The sequence below is a fragment of the Triturus cristatus genome, chromosome 1_2, assembly GCF_964204655.1.
Source record: "Triturus cristatus chromosome 1_2, aTriCri1.1, whole genome shotgun sequence".
In the NCBI taxonomy this organism is placed as follows: domain Eukaryota; kingdom Metazoa; phylum Chordata; class Amphibia; order Caudata; family Salamandridae; genus Triturus; species Triturus cristatus.
The window spans coordinates 254,290,138-254,309,451 of NC_140580.1; the positions used below are offsets into that span (position 1 = coordinate 254,290,138).

At 49.7% G+C, this 19,314-nt stretch overlaps 1 protein-coding gene across 5 annotated transcripts in view; it reads right to left on the minus strand.

Annotated features, from left to right (window-relative positions):
• Positions 1-19,314, minus strand: part of GBF1 (golgi brefeldin A resistant guanine nucleotide exchange factor 1) — a 2,300,480-nt gene that overhangs the window by 1,156,568 nt on the left and 1,124,598 nt on the right. For all 5 annotated transcript variants that reach the window (XM_085603553.1, XM_085603551.1, XM_085603552.1 and 2 more), the window contains one exon: positions 3,812-3,937. In XM_085603553.1, coding sequence (XP_085459679.1) covers positions 3,812-3,937 — 126 coding nt within the window. The remainder of the gene's footprint in view (positions 1-3,811; positions 3,938-19,314) is intronic.

Below are 19,314 nucleotides of genomic sequence, written 5' to 3' on the forward strand. Positions count from 1 at the left end.
CCTTCTAGCGGTATCTCCTAAAACTCCTGTTGTCTTCTTTCTGGAGTTTGTCCGTGAATCTGGCAAGGGAAGTCCAGTGAAACTTATCGCACCTCACTAGGAGAGCTGAGGCGCTGGCCACCTTCATAACGGAGGCAGAGGCACTACACATCCCCTTACCCAGTGAGTCTATATTTTTGCTCTCTTTCTCGGGAGGGACTGACGAGGAAGAAGTAGCAGAATGTGGCTTCCTAGCTGCCGCCACAATGACAGAGTCTGGTGGGGGATCAGAGCGTAGAAAAAGCGGGTCCTGATCCGCAATACGTGATGGTACTGCGCCCACTGTGGAAGGAGTTAAGAAAGTCTGCATAGCAGGCTCTAGGAAGCCTGGGACTAGAGGCAGTTGAGACCTGGTTGACGATCGATGGTGTAAAGTCTCAAAGATAACAGATGCAAAGACCGTAGGGACTGACATACTGATGTTGAGCATTTTGGCCCCTCTGCAGAGAACGTCAGTGAAGGTTCCGATGTCGTCAAACGGGAACACCGTGGATGGTGGTGTTGCAGACAGAGTTGGCAAATAGTCCTTGATTGAAGATCTGGTGGATGTGGACCACGTTGGTGATCTTCGTCTCCTCCTCTTGGGAGAGGAAACATGATGCGAGCGAGACCACTCGCGAGGCCTCGTGTGGCGGGAGGATGGGGACCTTGACCTTCTCTGGCTTCTTTTTGGAGAGACACTCGATGATGCCATTGGAGGAGGACCCCTGGAAACTCTTGACGGGGAGAGTAGGTGCGAGAATAATCAGAATCCAGACTTCCCTGATCAGCATTGGTACCTTCCAGCCATCTTGGCGAAATATTGAAAGGATGAGACTTCTTCACCGCAACCGGAGAGCCCTCAGGCGAAATCTAGACAATGTCAATGCTCGGGGACGATGAAGGTCTTCTCGACTGTCCAACGTCTTGACCTCGACCTCGCCCTCTCTGTCATCTCCTCCGAGACGACTACAGGGTTTCTGTCTCTCGATGACGACCGATGCCTCGACGACGACACCGACTGTGCCTTCTTCGACGTTGATCTCCTTGGCGGTGAGATACTGGCAGACCCTCGCCGCCGCGATGATCTCGACGTTGCCCTCGACGTCGAACGCCCACGCGGGCGGGTAGAAGATTTAGATGTCGATCGTCTCTGGTGCTTCTTCGACGCCGACTTTTTCGACGGTGAGCGCCTCGACTGCGATCTCGCCGTCGTCAGTCGGTAAGTTCTCGGCAGAGTCTTTGCCGGTGAACCCCTCGACACCGACCTTCAAGAGGGCGGCGGAGTGTTCCTCGTCATCGACGGATGTTTCGACGTCGACAGGTGCTTGTCAGGTCTCTCGGGACCAGCACACTTCGAGCCCAAAGTATGTCTCGACGTCGACTTACTTTTGTGCGACGGAGAGTGTTGTCGTCTCGACGGCGATCTGTCCCTCGACGCTGAAGAGTGTCTTGCATGCTTCTTCGACTGAGATCTCGACGCCGAACAGTCAGGAATCTGTTTCTTTCGGGACTCTGGAGAGGTAGATCTTCGCCTTTTTCAGTGTTCATGATGAGAGGAGGGCGCTTGGGAGCTCCCAAGGCCACTTTTGTGATGGCTTTTTCCTCTCTAAAACAAGGCATGAAGCCTAATCTTCTCCCTGTCACGAAGAGCCCTATTAGAAAATCGTTGACAATAGTTACAAGTATCAGGTTTGTGTGAAGATGGCAAACACATGCTGCACACAGAGTGCTGGTCCGATTTTGCCAACTTTCTACCACATGAAGGACATTTGTTGAATAATGATGGCATTCTGACAGAAAAAATTATGGTAAATTGTCGGAAAGGTTTAAGAAAAGACACACAGCAGTCAAAAATGTCCAAAAGCAAGAGAAAAAAAATTTCTGACTAAAGATAATGAAAAACTGTCGAGCTCAAGCTCCAGGATCCTCACAGAAGGAGCCGGAAAAAGGAACTAACCTAACTGTCACCTGTGGTGCATGATGGGAGCAGAGGGGCTCCTGGAGGTCTTAAAGGCACGGTGTCCAGGGTCTTGGAAGCCTCAAAGGCAAGGTGCCAGTTTTTTACTGTTCTGTGATGTTTAATCATCTATGCAGCCTATGGGCCAACTGCTTGCTATTACCTGTTTTTCTGTGTTGAAAATAAAGGTTTCTTGTATGACACTATTACAGTGTATGTTCTCTATTACAAAGTGTATGTAGGAGATTATTTTTGTACAAGAAAAACCTATGTAGTTTTGGCATTTTGCCCCACTGGAACTGTGGTCGGCTGCATATTTATGTATTTATATACATGTATATATGTATGTCGCGGAAGTGCTAGACACTTGTGCCCCTTACATGCACATATATATGTATATTTTATATATGCTCCAGGATCCCGAACGTGGGCGGGGATTATTCAATGCTTATGACTATTGATGAATATCCCCTGGAAGAGAACTAGCTGTTTCTTGCAGATTGGTTTGATATGGGGCCAGATGCTTAAACCACACATGGTTATGGTTACAGATAGAAGACAGTAACACAGGGTAACCAAAATTCATAATATGTTCTTAGCACTATGTTTGATGCAGATGGCACAGAGGAGGAGAGTAGTTTGCACAATAAATGTGAGCTTGTGTCCACAGCATAAGCGGCATTCACCAGTACAGTAGAGAACATTTTAAATTTGATCAAAAGTATGACCTTCGAAGAGGGGAAGTCAACTTGAGAGAGGTGTCTATCCAAATGGCCACCTATACTTAAGTCACTCTAAACACAAGTCATAGATTGAAATTGTTCGCTTTCAGACTCCTCTTCATTCCCAGTATCCACAAATGTACATAGAATTAAGGGCCAGAAGTACGATCATCCAAATTGCGACTCTCAATTTATGCTCAATTGCAAGTCGCAAATTTCGAGTCGCAATTTGGAATGTACAAAAGTGTCAGAGACACTGATTGAGATTCCCAATGGGGTCGCAAAATGCGAGGCTCATGCATATTAATGAGCCACTCGCAATAAGCGACCCCATTTGGAATGGCTGGCCCTCCCAGGGATGGTGGCCTGCTGGGGTCAGCAGACCTCCATATCTGGGACTGCTTTTAAATAAAGCAGTTTTTTAAAATGTATTTTTATGCAGGCCGTTTTCCTTGAAGGGAAATGGGATGCACTTAAAAAAGAAAAATTAAACATTTTTGTTTCATTTTATAAGGGCAGGTAGTGGTCCCTGGGACCACTGCCTGCCCCTAAAAAATATTTTCGCCTGCAATTACAAAGGGGAAGGGGTCCCCTGAGGACCCCTTCCCTTTTGCAAATCTATTACCACCCTCTTGAAGAGGGCAGTAATTTGCGAATTTTTTCATTCATACATGGCTTTGCGGGCGCTATTAGGAAGGAAACGCCCGTTTCTAATAGTGAGTCGCAAAATCTATTTAGTGAGTCACAGAAAAATTGTGACTCGCTAAATACGCTTTGTACATGGTCCTGTAGCTTTCTGCTGTCTCAAAAAGGGTCACAAACCCGTTTGCGCATGTAAAGACGGGTCGTACATCTGGCCCCAACTCCATCTGTGGGTGTTCGAAGTTTCCTTGCAGTCTTAATGTCTGCTTGGAGCATCTTTCACAGAGTATCACTCTGCTGGATGATGAAAATGTTAAAGAAAAAAATGTTTATTTAACAAGATAAGCACTAGGCTTTCCCTACGAAGTTCTGGTTATGGTAGCTATGTGAAAAATGGGAACAAAGACAACTTTAGCATGAAACATCAAGGATGGAAATACATTCTGTTCTGAAAACAAGTTTGTCTTACCTCCAAGGACATTGGTACACTCTGCTTTCGGACATTGTGATTGTGCTGGTCTGTGTTCAACATTATGACTGCATAAGCAAGGGCAAAGCCAGCATCATTGTGAGCAAATGGAGTCCCATTCATTTTCTAGAGCAAAACATTCATGTGAAAGAAAATAATGTTAACATTGAACAACTAAACAACATAATAATGCCAATAATGATTGTTCTGTCAAAGGAACCATAGCATCATTATGCTAACAACGTTAAAAGCCACACACCTTTAAAAAGTACATTGGCTACTGTTGCACCCCTTCAGTATAAGCCAAGAGTTTTATAGATAAGTAGCAGTTGATTGCATCAAGCTTTGAAAATCATTTATTTCATGATAAAGAAATAGAATCCTTGTTAATTCAAATGTATTACTGAGAATTAGTATCAGTTTGTGCTTAATAATTCTAAAGGCATTTCGAAATTGTAGTGCATTCCTTTGAAATGCATTAAGTGCAGAACTACTTAGAAAAGCAATACTAAGATTTTTTGGGGAACAAAAAGACAAAATTAATGTAATCATCATTAACACACTTTAAAGAACAAAGATTTTACCTTCAGTTATGCCTTATCTGGTAGAGACAATCTAGCTACACATTCCTTATCTTAGAATTATCCCCAGGTGTCAGACATTTTCAAGATGTAACCCAGTGTACCGGTAAGTGGACTCATTCATCTCCGCGTTGGCATAGTCTACAATAAAAGTGACATACACTATACCTATACAGTCGCCACCTTGGTACATTCAAGTCAGTTCATTTTTGTGACATTCCAAGTAGGGCGCGAAGACCCTAGTCAAGGGGAAACCCTCATCCTTTAATCAGGTTGCAGAAGGGGGGGGATCGGTAAGCAATCTGCAGCTAGATAAGAGTCTCTACCAGATAAGGCATCACCGAAGGTAAGTAAATTGTTCATCTCAGAGACTTCTAGCCACAAATTCCTTACCTTAGAATAGATACCCAAGCAATGCCTCACCAGAGGCGGGTCTGCGAACACAATTTAGACCTGAAAGTCCTTTAGGACCAAACGGAAAAAATGCCCATCCCAGGCATGACAGTCCAGGCAGTAGCGCTTAGTAAACGTGTGCACGGAAGCCCACTTTGCAGCCTGACAGATGTCCAGGACTGGAACTGCGCCAGTGAACGCAGTGGTCGCAGCATTGGCTCTGGAAGAATAAGCACACAAGCCCACAGGTGGTTGCTTCTTGGCCAGTGGAAGCAGATCTTTATTCAGAGCATTATCCATCAGGAGATATTTTGTCTTTGCACATCCTTCCCTTTCTTGGCCCTGATATATTCTACAAAATATTGATCGATCATCCAACCTGAAATCTTTTGTGCCGACAAGGTAGAACAACGACGCTCTTTATTGGTCCAGACAATGGAGTCTATCCTCTTCCTTAGAAGGATGAGGTGGGGCAAAAAATGTAGTCAGGGTAATGGTCTGGCCTACGTGAAAAGGAGTGACTACCTTTAAAAGGAAGGCGGCACATGTCCAGGGAACCAGTTTGTCACGGTAGAAGGTAGTATACGGAGGATGCACCGAGAGAGCTTGCAACTCGCAGCCCCTCCTGGCAGATGTAATGGTCACTAAAAAAGTGGGCTTGATGGTCAATAACTGAATAGAGCACTTGTGCAATGGCTCAAAAGGCGCCCACATCAGTAAAGCGAGGACCAGGTTCAAATCACACTGGGGCATGATGATTGGCATGGGGAGAGCATGTGCTGCATATGAATGGCATGGGGGGGAGCATGTGCTGAAAACCTTTGAGAAACCCCGTCAAATTAGGTGACTTAATTATAGAAGATTGGTCTGGCAACCACACAAATACAGAAATGGCTGAAAGCTACCCCTTATCTGTGCCCACAGAACAGCCTTGCTGGGCCAAATAAAGAATAAATGATGAGACTTGAAAAAGAGGAGCAGAGAGGGGATAATTGCTTTCGGATACACACCATGCCACAAATTTCTCCCAGTGGCAGTCGTATTCTCTCTTGGTGGAGGGAGCCTGGCTGCCAGAATAGAATCACAGACTTCGGGAGGATGGTCTAAGGCTGCCAGCTGTTGCTGCTCTATTTCAACGAGTGCAAGTGGAGGGTGTGCATGTTCAGGTGCACGACCCTCCCCAGTTGCTGTGACAGAAGATCCTCCCGAAGAGGCCGCTAAACCGGAAGACTGCTGCTCATGCTCAACAGCTTGGGATACCAGACTCTCTGCAACCAATCCGGAGCCACAAGATTAACTTAGGCGCAAATGTTCCTGATCTTGAGATCTCTGGCAAGGAGTGGTATTGGTGGAAAGGCATATAGGAGGTCGGAGCTCCACTCAAGCTGAGAAGCATCCCCGAGCGAGAGCCACCTTGTAAACTCCAGTGTGCAGAATGCTGACATTGCGCATTCTATGTTCTGGTGAACAGATCTAACCAAGGCTCTCCCCTCTCTTGAAAAATACCTTGCACCACCTTCAGATGGAGATTCCATTCGTTATCTGCTAAGCATCGACAGCTGAGTTTGTCTACTCTGGCATTCGGAGAGCCTGCCAGCTGATCAACAACCAAGGAGATTCCATGGTGTGCTAGCCATGTCCAGAGACCGAGACTTCTGACAAATGGTTCATAACCCACCCCGCCCTGCTTGTTGTAGTACCACATAATGGTGGTGTTGTCCGTGAATACCTGCACTAACCTTCACATAAAGGAGGGTGCAGGAGGCTGGCTTAGTATATGCTGCACACTTATTTAAGTGAAGCACCTTGCACTAATCCAGGCAACACTTATGGTGATTTTTTGCGGTCTTAGACAACCATAGAAAGATCTCTAAGTGATAGCTATAGAGAGCAGCCTTCAGTTTTAGTCCAGAAGGAGTGGTAAGCAGCTTGTTTTACCAGAAGCACAAGTTACTACTTGTGTAACGATACATCTGTAAGAGACATTAGTTAGTGATAGGTTCCTTACCATAGAGTATCCCCAGGCTTCAGACTGGATCCGGAAAGTTTTTTCGTTAGCACTACCCCTGCGCGTCAGTAGGTGGCATCGTGCGGCTCCACGTCCGTCGCTGGCATCGTATGCGCCAAGATGACGTCACGGAGCCTACTTAGGCGCCACCCATGCGCGCTGACGTCAGTTCTGTACGCGACTTTCCGCGCCAGGAACGCAGAGCCATGCAAGAAACTGACCACTGGTGCCATGAAACTAAGGCCCTGAAAGGGGATAACCTTAACCCTAGAAATCTGTTCGCAGAACGGGGAGGATGGGTGGGGCGGTAAGGAATCTATCACTAACTAATGTCTCTTACAGATATATCATTACACAAGTAGTAACTTGTGCATCTGAAAGAGACACGTTAGTGATAGATTCCTTACCTTAGAATAGATACCCCAGCAATACCAATCCCACTGGTGGGTCTGCGAATAGATTACACCAGTAAGTCACGGAGAACAGAACGGCCAAAGAAGCCGTCTCTCCGGACTTGACTGTCAAGGCAGTAATGCTTAGTTAACGTGTGCAGCAAGGCCCACGTAGCTGCCTGGCAAATATCCTGCAAGGGAACGCCGCGTCCCAAGGCAGTAGTGGCTGCCGTCGCCCTAGTAGAATGGGCACGCAGCCCCACAGGAGGCTCCATCTTAGCCAATGAGTAAAATGCTTTGATGCACAGAATGACCCACCGAGAGATGTTTTGTTTGTGCACAGCCCGACCTTTTTTGACGCCCACGTAGCCAACAAAGAACTGATAATCCACCCGGAACTGCTGCGTGCGATTCAGATAGAACGAGAGCGCACGTTTCGGGTCCAGACAGTGGAGCCTCTCTTCCTCATTTGAAGGATGCGAAGGCGGAAAGAAGGTGAGCAAGGTAATGGTCTGCCCGATATGGAAGGGCGTGACAACCTTTGACAAAAAAGGACAGGTCCATAAAACCACCTTGTCCAGATGAACAGAAAGGAAAGGAGGTTTAGAAGGAAGAGCCTAGAGCTCACTCACTTTTCTGGCAGAGGTGATAGCTACCAGGAAAGTTGTCTTGAGAGTGACAAGACGTAAAGGACAGTTATGAAGGGGCTAAAAGGGAGAGCACATCAGATAGGACAAGACAAGATTTAAGTCCCATTGAGGCATTACGAAAAGCACAGGGGGGGTGTGGAACGTGTGCACAATGCCTTTCAGGAAACGGTTCACAACCGGGGACTTAAAGAGAGAAGGCTGATCTGGAAGCCTCAGAAAGGCGGAGATGGCCGAAAGATAACCTTTGACAGTGCCCAGAGCAGAGCCCTGCCAGGCCAAGGATAGTAGGAACAGAAGGACCTCAGAAAGAGGGGCAGAAAGGGGATCCACAGACTTTGCTGTACACCATGCCACAAACTTGTTCCACCGGCAGGCATACACCGTCTTAGTGGAAGGAGGCCTGGCTGCCAGAATGACATCATAGACTTCGGAAGGAAGATCAAAAGCTGTCAACTGTCGCCACTCAATCTCCACGCATGGAGGTGGAGGCTGGACGGGTTTGGGTGGAGGACCGTCCCCTGCTGCTGCGAAAGAAGATCCACTTGAAGAGGCAGACGGCTCGGGATCGATTGCCATGCTGAGTAGCTCGGGATACCAGTATCTTCGTGTCCAATCCGGAGCCACAAGGATGACTTGGGCCTGTCGCGCCAAATCTTCTTCAGTACTCTGGGAAGAAGTGGTATAGGCGGAAAGGCGTACAACAGACCGCAACTCCACTCGCGATGAAAGGCGTCGCCGAGCGAGTGCCGCCTTGGAAATTCCAACGCGCCGAACTGATGACATTGCGCGTTCTCTTTGGTGGCGCATAGATCTAACCAAGGCTCTCCCCACTGTAGAAAGAGACCTTGCGCCACATTCGAGTGCAGATGCCATTCGTGATCCATCAAGCACCAGCGGCTGAGTTTGTCTGCCCTGGCGTTCAGAGAACCTGCTAGGTGTTGAACCACCAAGGTAATGCCTTGATGTTCCAGCCATGTCCAGAGGCCAGAGCCTCCTGACATAGGGTACACGACCCCACCCCGCCCTGTTTGTAGCAATACCACATGGCGGTAGTGTTGACAGTGAACACCTGCACCACACTTCCCCGGACAGAGGGAAGGAATGCCTTCAGTGCAAGATGGATCGCCCACAGCTCCAAAAGGTTGACATGGTGCCGGGACTCTACCGGAGTCCCCTGATCTCCGCCTCCCCCAAGTGACCTCCCCATCCCAGGAGGGACGCATCAGTCACCACTGTGTGCTCCGGTTGGGGAAGGGAGAGGGATCTGCCATCGACCCAATCGATTTGTGAGCCACCACTGCAATTGTCGCACAGTGCCCTCCGAGATCTGGACATGATCGGACAGGTTGCCCTGATGCTGCGCCCACTGGAACTTCAGGTCCCACTGCAGAGTCCACATATGCCATCTGGCATGTTGCACCAGAAGGATGCAGGAGGCCATCAGGCCCAGGAGCCGGAGGGTCATCCTAAATGAAACCCGGGATAGAGGCTGAAAGATCGGAATCATAGCCTGAATATCCCGGACTCGCTGCTCGGGAGAATAAACCCGAAACCGCGTCAAATCCAGAACCCTTCCTATGAAGGGGAGCTGCTGAGAGGGACTCAGGTGCAACTTTGGAACGTTGATGGACAACCCCAGCAAATGCAGGAGGGCGGCCGTAGTCTGAAGGTGGGAGACGACTGCCTGGGGCGAGCCCGCTTTCAACAACCAGTCGTCGAGGTAGGGGAAGACTGACACCCCTGATATGCGCAGATGAGCTGCGACCACCGCCATCACTTTCGTGAACACCCGGGAGGCGCTAGTAAGGCCGAAGGGGAGCACATCAAATTGAAAATGCTCGTGGCCTAAAGTGAACCGCAGGTAACGCCGGTGGCCCGGCAGGACAGGGATGTGAAAATATGCGTCCTGCAAGTCCAACGCTACCATCCAGTCTCCAGGGTCGAGGGCAGCCAAGACCGGAGCCAGAGTCAGCATTTTGAACTACTCCTTCCGGAGGAGGAAGTTGACGTTCCAGAGGTCCAAGATGGGACGCAGACCCCCTTTGTCCTTCTTGGAGACCAGAAAGTAGTGAGAATAACAACCACTTCCTACTTCCGGCCCCGGAACGCACTCGATGGCCCCCTTGGCTGGTCGTAACTTCCTGCTGGAGAGTCGCCAAGTGTTCCCCTGTCATGCGGTGGTACTGAGGTGGCATGGCTGGAGGGGTGGACTGAAAGGGAAGGAAGTAACCCTTGCGGATGATCTGCAGCACCCACGTGTCCGATGTGATAGCATACCATTGGGGGAGGTGATGTCGGATCCTACCACCCACTGGGGTTCTAAACAAAGCTCGGATTAGGAAGGTTTGGAGACAAAAGAAGCGGAGGTGGACTGACCCCAACGCTGATTCCCAGACCCACCCCTGCGGAAGCCGTGTCCGCGCTGCGGTTGGTTCTGCACAGGCTAGCTGAAGGAACGTGCCTGGGCGCCCCTGCCGTTGCCACGAAAGGAAAGAAAACCAGGAGTGGCTGGCCTTTTCGTTGAAAGACCTAAGGACTTGGCCGTAGCCCTCGAGTCCTTAAAACGCTCCAGCGCACTGTCGGCCTTATCGCCAACAGGCGGGTGCCATCAAAGGGCATGTCCATGAGCGAGCTTTGTACATCTGGCGACGGTTCAAGGGTCCCTCCCAGGAAGGGAGCTGGACAGAGGGGAGGAGACTTCCATGTACTTTGTTTAGTATTGTGCCAGAGAGGGAGCCAAGGGCTCCCTGAACTGGCTCAAACTGGAGTATGTAAGGAGGGCCCCAAAAGAGCCCTTCAAAGCAGTCTGGTGGTGATGAAACACCCCCTCCCAAGCCCAATACACCAAGTCCTTTCTGGGAGGATGTCAAACCTCACTGTAACAGAAAGCCTAGAGTTTTACCTTCCCCTTCTTGAGCTTAGCTCAGCAGCAGGGGGGCAGAATTGTGTCTGGGGTCGGCTACAGCACTAATTTGCTGGCAGACCCTGAAAGGCTGTTACAAGGAGAACTGGGGGCTTCCAGGGGAGCCTCCCAGTGCATCAAATCGTACCGCTAACACCAGTAACGATGTTGGGGTATGAATCCAACATGTTTAATACAAAACATGCCAAGGTTCAGCACAGCCACTACATAGTTAGCCATCGCCTAACGATGGATGGCCATTATGTGTATCAAAATGGCTGGCAGCACTAACAAAGCCTGGAGAGTCGACTCTGGGTTTTTAGGTGTGTCCTGCACATGTAGGGGCACCTTCAGACTAGTAACCAAGCACTGTGCCCTCAGGACTGAAGAGCCTGACATAGGGGTGACTTATAGGTTTTAAGTGCAGTGACCTCAGATTTAAGAAAGGGTATAGTTATCGTAAGTGGTGTTAGCACCAACTTAACAGGTTCTCTAGGGTGCCATAATATATGCTGCAACCCAGGAGAGACCCCTGGTGAACATATACCCTGGCTACCATAGTACCATATACTAGGGACTTACAAGGGTACATCATTAGCCAATTGTGAATGTAAGATATACAGAAGTACTTACCATGGTAAATTAAGGAAGAAAGCAAAGTGACTGTGGTCCCGATTACTAGGATCCCAGTCTGACTAGTCAAAAATATACAGACACAAAGCAAAACGTAGGGGGTAACCATGAATGCAGATCCTACTCTCCTACACCACCTCTGCCCTACAATCTCCTAATTGGCTCACTGAGGGGACCCTGAGAGGGAAAGAGCTTTCACCCCTTCCCCACTCGTCTGTCTTTGCTCTGACATAGGGGAAAGCGTCCCAGCAGCTGCTCTTCACCAAGGTTGTGGTCCATCACAAAACTTCAACACCGGCACCACCAGGAAGCTCAGATGACCCGATGGAGCACAGCCTGCAGGAAACCATGGTGGTGTGCGATAAACTCAAACAATGGATGCCAAGATACTAGATTTTACCACAGATACGGAATCCATCAGAACGGGAATCAGGGCAGTCCAAGGCCAACTAGTTGGAGTGTAGACCAGCCTCACAACAATGGAGTAGCATGTGACGAATGTTGAGGACCAGGAAGGAGTAGTTTCTTTTCTGTAACTCCAGTTCTGTAGTAGGGGTATCTCTGTGATAGTCATAATCTAGTGAATAGTCCCGCCCATGTGCGTGGACCCCGGAGCAATAAAAAATAATCTCTTAAGGTGTCAAATCATGCAGACCTGCATCCACCTTTAAGAGAGAATTTAATTTAAAGACAGATAATGCAGCCTATACCCACAGGCTACACCGTCCAGTACTTCAACTAGAATTCCACCAACATCCACAAACAGCACTGTCTGTCCAGCTTTTCTCCACACAGGAAAAAACCCTGCCTCTACCAGCAAAAGCCTCTGGAATGATAGAGAGGAAGGAATGGACAGACAAGCCCCATAGGCTGCCATTATGTGGCTGAGAACAGGATACTCGGCCTTTAAGAAAACTTTCCAGATTTCCAGAACTTTCCCAGTATCCCAGAATGCACAGCAGGTCCCTTCTACTTTCAGTTCTTTTTGAAGGCGTAGCACGCCAGACCTGTAGCATTCCTCACATGAAGAATTATCTCTCCACCGGGGAGGAGGGCGGGTGCTTATGACTATCACAGAGATACCCCTACTACAGAACTGGAGTTACAGAAAAGAAACTACTCCTTCTGTAGTAGGGGATCTCTGTGTATAGTCCTAATCTAGTGAATAGAATGGCAAGCTCATCCCCACACAACAACAGCGGTGGAGAACACACAAGACAATACCACTACTGTGCGAACAAATTTCGCAGCGAAGCCTGCCCAACCTGAGCATCTGCCCTGGCATCCGTGTCCAGACAGTAATGCGCAGCAAAGGTATGGACCGACTTCCAAGTGGCCGCCTTGCAGATTTCCGCAATCGGAACATTACGCAGCAAAGCCGTCGTGGCAGCTTTGCCCCTGGTGGAATGAGCCTTAGGTTTACCCCCTAAGGTCTGATTAGCCTTTTGATAACACAATTGTATGCAGGACACAATCCACCGAGAGATGGACTGCTTAGAGGTCGCGAGTCCGGTTCTGACTGATCCATAATTAACAAACAATTGGTCTGACCTACGAATATCCTTGGTCTTATCCAGATAAAATTTCAACACCCTCCGAACATCCAGGGAATGGAGAGACCTTTCCGCTGGCGAAGAGGGATTCTGAAAGAACGTAGGTAAAGTTATGGTCTGGTTGACATGAAAAACAGAGATAACCTTAGGAAGAAATTTAGGGTGAGTACGCATCACAACCTTAGCAGCATGAAATACAGTATAAGGTTCTTGACAACATAATGCCTGAAGTTCACTCACCCTGCGGGCCGATGTAATGGCCACTAGGAACGCCGCCTTCCAGGATAGGTGCTGCAATGAAGCCTTGTGAATGGGTTCAAAAGGCTCCTTCATCAGTCTGGACAGCACCACATTCAAGTCCCAGGAAGGCGAGGGAAGTCTGACAGGAGGAAACACTTTCTTCAAGCCCTCCAAAAAATCCTTGACCACAGGGATCTGAAAGAAGGAAGTCTGTGAAGGGCATTTCCTGTAAGCAGTCAAAGCAGCCAGATGAACCTTAATGGAATGGAAATTAAGGCCAAATGCAAAAGGTACGGAAGGATGACATCTTCCTTACATGTCGTAGGATCAAAGTTCTTGGACTTACACCAGATACAGAACCTCTTCCACTTATAGGCATAGGACGTCCTAGTGGAAGGCCGTTTAGACTCCTTCAGTATGTCCATACAATCTTCTGGTAGATTCAGATGGCCATATTGCACTATTTCAGGAGCCATGCCGCCAAACTCAAAGACGAGAGGTTGGGGTGCACCATCCGCCCCCCGAACTTCGTGAGAAGGTCCGGCCTGCACGGCAACCGTATATGAGGAAGGAGAGACCAGTGAAGTAGGTCCGTGAACGACCACTGTCTGGGCCATTCCGGGGCGATCAGGATCATCCGCGCCCTGGACTGGGACAGCTTGATGAGCACTGCCGGAATCAGGGGAATGGGTGGAAAAGCGTACAGAAAGCTGTTCGACCAATCAATCCATAACGCATTCCCCAGCGTCCCCCGCTGGTAGTACCTGGATGCGAAGTCTCGGCATTTGCTGTTTTCGGCGGTGGCGAACAGATCTACGTCTGGAGTCCCCCACCTTGTGAAGACTTCTCCTAGTACTTCGTCGTTTATGACCCATTCGTGGTTTTCCTGAATCAGCCTGCTCACATTCTGCACCCCTGGCAGATGCGTGGCCGTAATCGTCAGTCCTCGGGCCAGAAGCCAGTGCCAGATCGCCTGCGCCTCCTGCGACAGAGTGCGCGATCTCGACCCCCCCTGCTTGTTGAGGTAATACATAGTGGTTGTATTGTCCGTCTGTATCAGCAGCGAGTTGGTCTGGAAGGACGGAAGGAAGGCCTTCAGTGCCAGGAAGACAGCTCTGAGTTCCAGGAAATTGATGTGGTACGTCGCCTCCAACGGGGACCACGTTCCTTGAATCTGCAAGTCCCCGGAATGCGCTCCCCAGCCTTGGAGAGACGCATCCGTCATGTAGAGACAGCCGTATCTTGTCGTCCCAAGAACCTGTCTTCTGATCCCACTGCTCCTCCAAGCACTCCTGCAGTGGTCTCATGTGCAGCCGTGCGTGAGGCGTGAGGAAGATACAGGAGGCCATCGATCCCAGCAGCGAAGACAGTGTCTCCTCACTGTCGTCGATGGAGCAGTCCTGAGGTCCTGAGCCTTCCGAAGGAGTGATAACCGTCTCTCCTCCGAAGGAGACACGTTTGCTGACCGCGTATCGATGGAGGCTCCCAGGTACTGTATGCACTGGACCGGAGTCGGGACCGATTTGGACATGTTGACGTGCAACCCCAGCTTGTGCAAGAGAGCGCACGTCCACCGGAAGTGTTCTTGCGCTTCCGAGAAGGATGATGCCTTGATCAGCCAATCGTTCAGATACGGGTAGACAAACACCTTGTTCCTCCGCAGGTGTGCCGCCACCACCGCCATGCACTTCGAGAAGGTCCTGGGCGCAGACTTGAGCCCGAATGGCAGTACTGTGTATTGATAGTGATTGGCGCCGACTTGGAATCGCAGGAACTTCCTGGGCTTCCGTGCGATGAGCACATGGAAGTACGCATCCTGTAGATCTATGGCACAGAGCCAGTCTCCCCGCTGCAGCTGAGGGTAAATCTGATGCAACGATAGCATGCGAAACTTCTCTCTGCAAATCCATTTGTTTGCCTGTCGCAAATCCAGAATGGGCCTGAACTCGTTCTTGTCCTTCTTGCGAACGAGGAAGAACAGAGAGTACAGACCTCTTCCCCTTTGAGACAGAGGTACCTCTTCTACCGCCTTTTTTCTCAACAAGATATCTGCCTCCGCCTGGAGCTCTCGCAGCTGAAACCGAGAGCTTACCGGCGGAATCGCTGGGGGCGGGCTGAGAAACCAAAGACTGTATCCATTGCAAACAATATTCAGCACCCACTTTTCCTGAGTAATTTTTCTCCACTCTGCCGGAAAAAATTGAATGCTTCCCCCCACTGGAGTGGGTAACGGTTGAGGGGGAAGTAGTCGCTCAGGGCCGAGACCCAGCCGGGCCCTTGGTAGTGGTAGCAGCCTGCTGGCCTCCTCTACCCCTCTGGCGTTTCTGGAAGGGCTTCCGGAACTGCTGCTGCTGTCCTGAACCCTGCCCACGCCCTCTGCCCATAGACCCGAACCGCCTCTGGAACAGGCGCTTCTTCTTCTCGGCCTTCTCCAACCCGACAGCCGTCAGGGTCTCAGCCTGCGCCTTCACGCGGGCCATCTCATCATCCGCATGTTATCCAAACAGGGTTTCCCCCGAGAAGGGCAGATTGGCTACTCTGTGCTGAGCCTCGGGCTTGAGCGACGTCAGGCGCAGCCAAGAGTGACGCCTCTGATGGACACCATGACAGTAGGAGTGCGCCGCCAACAAGGAGACATCCGCTGCCGCACCGATGACCTGGTTCGAAACCAGCATGCCCTCTCGCACCGTTTCCAGGAAGTCCTCCTTCCGGTCCCGGGGCAGCAGGTCTGCATACTGTTGGAGGGACTCCCACAGGGCCTGGTCGTAACGCCCCAACAGCGCCCCCGCGCTTGCCGCCTTCATGGTGGTCGACGCGGTCCCACACACCTTCCTGCCCGCAGAGTCCAGCCAGCGGCTTTCCTTGTCGGGCGGGACCGTCGATGAAGGTGCAGTCGCATGCTGCTTCCTCGCCGCCGTCACGATTACAGAGTCCGGCTTCGGGTCCATCCGTAAAAAAGCAGGGTACGAGTCCGGGGCCCGATACTTTTTCATGAGCCGCGAGGGAGCGGATTTCGTCACCGCGGGGGTGAGGAACAACTCCAACGCGGGTTCCACCAGTCCCGGCACCAGAGGCAGCAGAGGGCGAGACAGGTGAGTTTTTGGTTAGAGTCTCGAATATCACGGACGTCGTGGGCGTCGGTACCGTCACCGAGATGCCCAACTTGGCTGCCCCCCGCAGCAGCACCTCCTGGAAGGAGACCAGTCGTCGACCCCCTCGACGTCGACGGGGAGTGGGGATGCTTGCTAGTCTTCCTGCCCCTGGGGAGCCCCCCAGAGGCCTCAGCATGGGCAGAATCAGCCCCTCCAGACCCACCTCGTGCCTTCAGCCTTCTGTCCTCCAAGACCTGGAGCCTGATCTTCTTCCTCTCTCTCAGGGTCCTGGCTGAAAAAGAGCGGCAGATCTCACACTCCTCAGGCACGTGGGACTGGGGAAGGCAGACGATGCACACCCTGTGTGTGTCTGACTTAGCCTTTTTTCTTCCACAATCAGGACACTTGTCGAACAAGCCAGTCATTCTGATAACACCAGAAGGAAAAAGGACTTTCTAACACTTGAAAAGTAACAAATAACCTTTGAAAAGGGAGAGCTCAATGCTCCAGGGTCCTGCTAGCAGGAGCCGGAAAAAAGAACTGAAAGTAGAAGGGACCTGCTGTGCATTCTGGGATAATGGGAAAGTTCTGGAAATCTGTAAAGTTTTCTTAAAGGCACAGTATCCTGTGCTCAGCCACATAATGGCAGCCTATGGCGCTTGTCTGTCCATTCCTTCCTCTCTATCATTCCAGAGGCTTTTGCTGTTTGTGGATGTTGGTGGAATTCTAGTTGAAGTACTGGACGGTGTAGCCTGTGGGTATAGGCTGCATTATCTGTCTTTAAATTAAATTCTCTCTTAAAGGTGGATGCAGGTCTGCATGATTTGACACCTTAAGAGATTATATATATATATATATATATATATATATATATATATATATATATATATATATATATATATATATATATATATATATATATACACACACACACATATATATATATATATATACAGAGATCCCCTACTACAGAATGTGAGTTCTGACCACAAGGTCACTGACTTTGAAGATAGGAGCCAGAGAGTTAACGTTCGCTTTTTCAGCTTTCTGGAGAAGGTGAAACAGGAGGACACGGGTGCTTCCTCTGTGAATTCCTTCCAAGCCTCACAGCTGTTTTTCACCCCGCCCTTTGAGATCAAACAGGGCAACAGTATCTGTACCTGTAGGCCAGTTGTTTCTAAAAAGCCTCCCTCGCTCATAGCATGCTTCCTGTGCCACCTCCAGGTAAAGCAAATTTTGACGGCGGCCCGCAAACATGGTTCTCACAACTACGAAGAGCACGAAATATTCATGGCTGGGGATTTCCCCAAGTTGACCAGTGACAAGCAAAGTACCTTCATAGCCCTTCGTCGGACTCTACGAAAATACGACATCAAATACGGACTGCTTGTGGCAAAACCAAAGACTTTCTGGGACCGAGACTCCCAGAACTTTCTTGGACTCCCTGCAGGACCCCCCCCCCGCGCCTACAGGACAATCCTGGCGAATGGGCGGACCACAGAAGAGGTGTCTCCAATTCCACTCCCACAGCGAGGAGGACTACTATCAGGGCAGTCATGGAACTCACACAGGAGGTGGGAAGAGACAAATCCCGCACCCCACTGAAAACATCCAGACCCCCGAACTGACTTACGAAGGCCACCAGGCGCTCATTTGCACCCTGTTGTCTGTTGCCAGCTGTGACCTGTTACTATGCGACACATTCCATGGCATGATGTGATATGATGTTCTCTTTTGTTCTCAATGTTCATACTATATTGTACTGGTATTGATGTGATGAGGTCTGTCATTTAATCCCACTTATCATACAGCCTTCTGCGGCCGGCAGGCCGGGATGGCTGCTCAATTAGCCTCATGGACCCATATATGGACCCCTGTCAAAGCAGTATGAGGGGATTTCATGCCCCAGGCCCAGTTACATACCTCTCCAAACATGACATGGATTCCTGGAGCCCACATTTAGGCCCCCGGACATTGAGCCCATCCCTCTTTCTCTCTGGATCCAGAAAGGCATTTGTGGCCTCAGTATGTGTGTAGGTTTTAGTTCCTTCGACTAAAGTGATACTACACCCGTCCCCCCACTTCTCCTGAGAGAGGGGTACATGACTCTCCTTTCAGCCTGCCTTTCCCGCACACTCTTTGACACCCTGTCACTGCCCCGCCACTTCCTTTCTGGTTATCCCGAATCCCCCTAACTGGCTCCATTCGCCAGTGATCTTCCACTCGCTTGGCTCGCATATCCCTTTCCCTCCTGCCGCCACCCAATTATCATGGCATTGACACCCCTGACGATTCTGTCCTAATATTTCAATGGCCTCACCCACTACATTAAGATGAATAAAGTCCAAGCGTACTTGAACTCAAAACAGGCAGATATCGCCTTATTACAGGAAACTCATATTACTGGCCCGGAGTCAGATAACCTCAAACGTGACTGATGGGCAGGGTTATAAATAGTAGCAGAGACTCACAACTACTGTTCGGGGACTCACCTCTGCCATGCAAATGCGGGGTTGCCATCTTATTGCGCAAATCCCTCCCATGCACAATTCTTAAGATGGGGACAGATCCAGAGCAGAGATATGTCTTCTCATATATATGTGGGGTGATCTATGGCCCCAATAAGGACAAAGGCGACTTTCTTCCTCTGCTTAAACTATGCCCTAATGGAACTGGGCTCGACATCCGCCTTCCTGGAGGGGAGGGGGATATGGGGGAAAGGGGGTACTGGAACGAACCTGTTGTTGCAAACTACAACCAGAAGATATCAATCAAGCCTTACTTTCCTCTGCCCCAGTTATGACAGGGAATGTGGATTGTGAATTGTGACACTACCCGAAACTGTGAATACACAAGCACCCATAAAGAAGGCCTCTCAATCTAGAGTTGGTATAATACAGAGTTGAATCTATGTAAGAGTCAGTGTAAGAAGCTGGAAAGAATTAGGAGGCGTGGATTCTCCAAATGATGATAAAGTCACTTACAAAGACGCCTTAAAGCTATATCAAATGAAACTGCATCTCCCTAAAAAAAGTTGTTCGGACAATAGCGTGATGGCA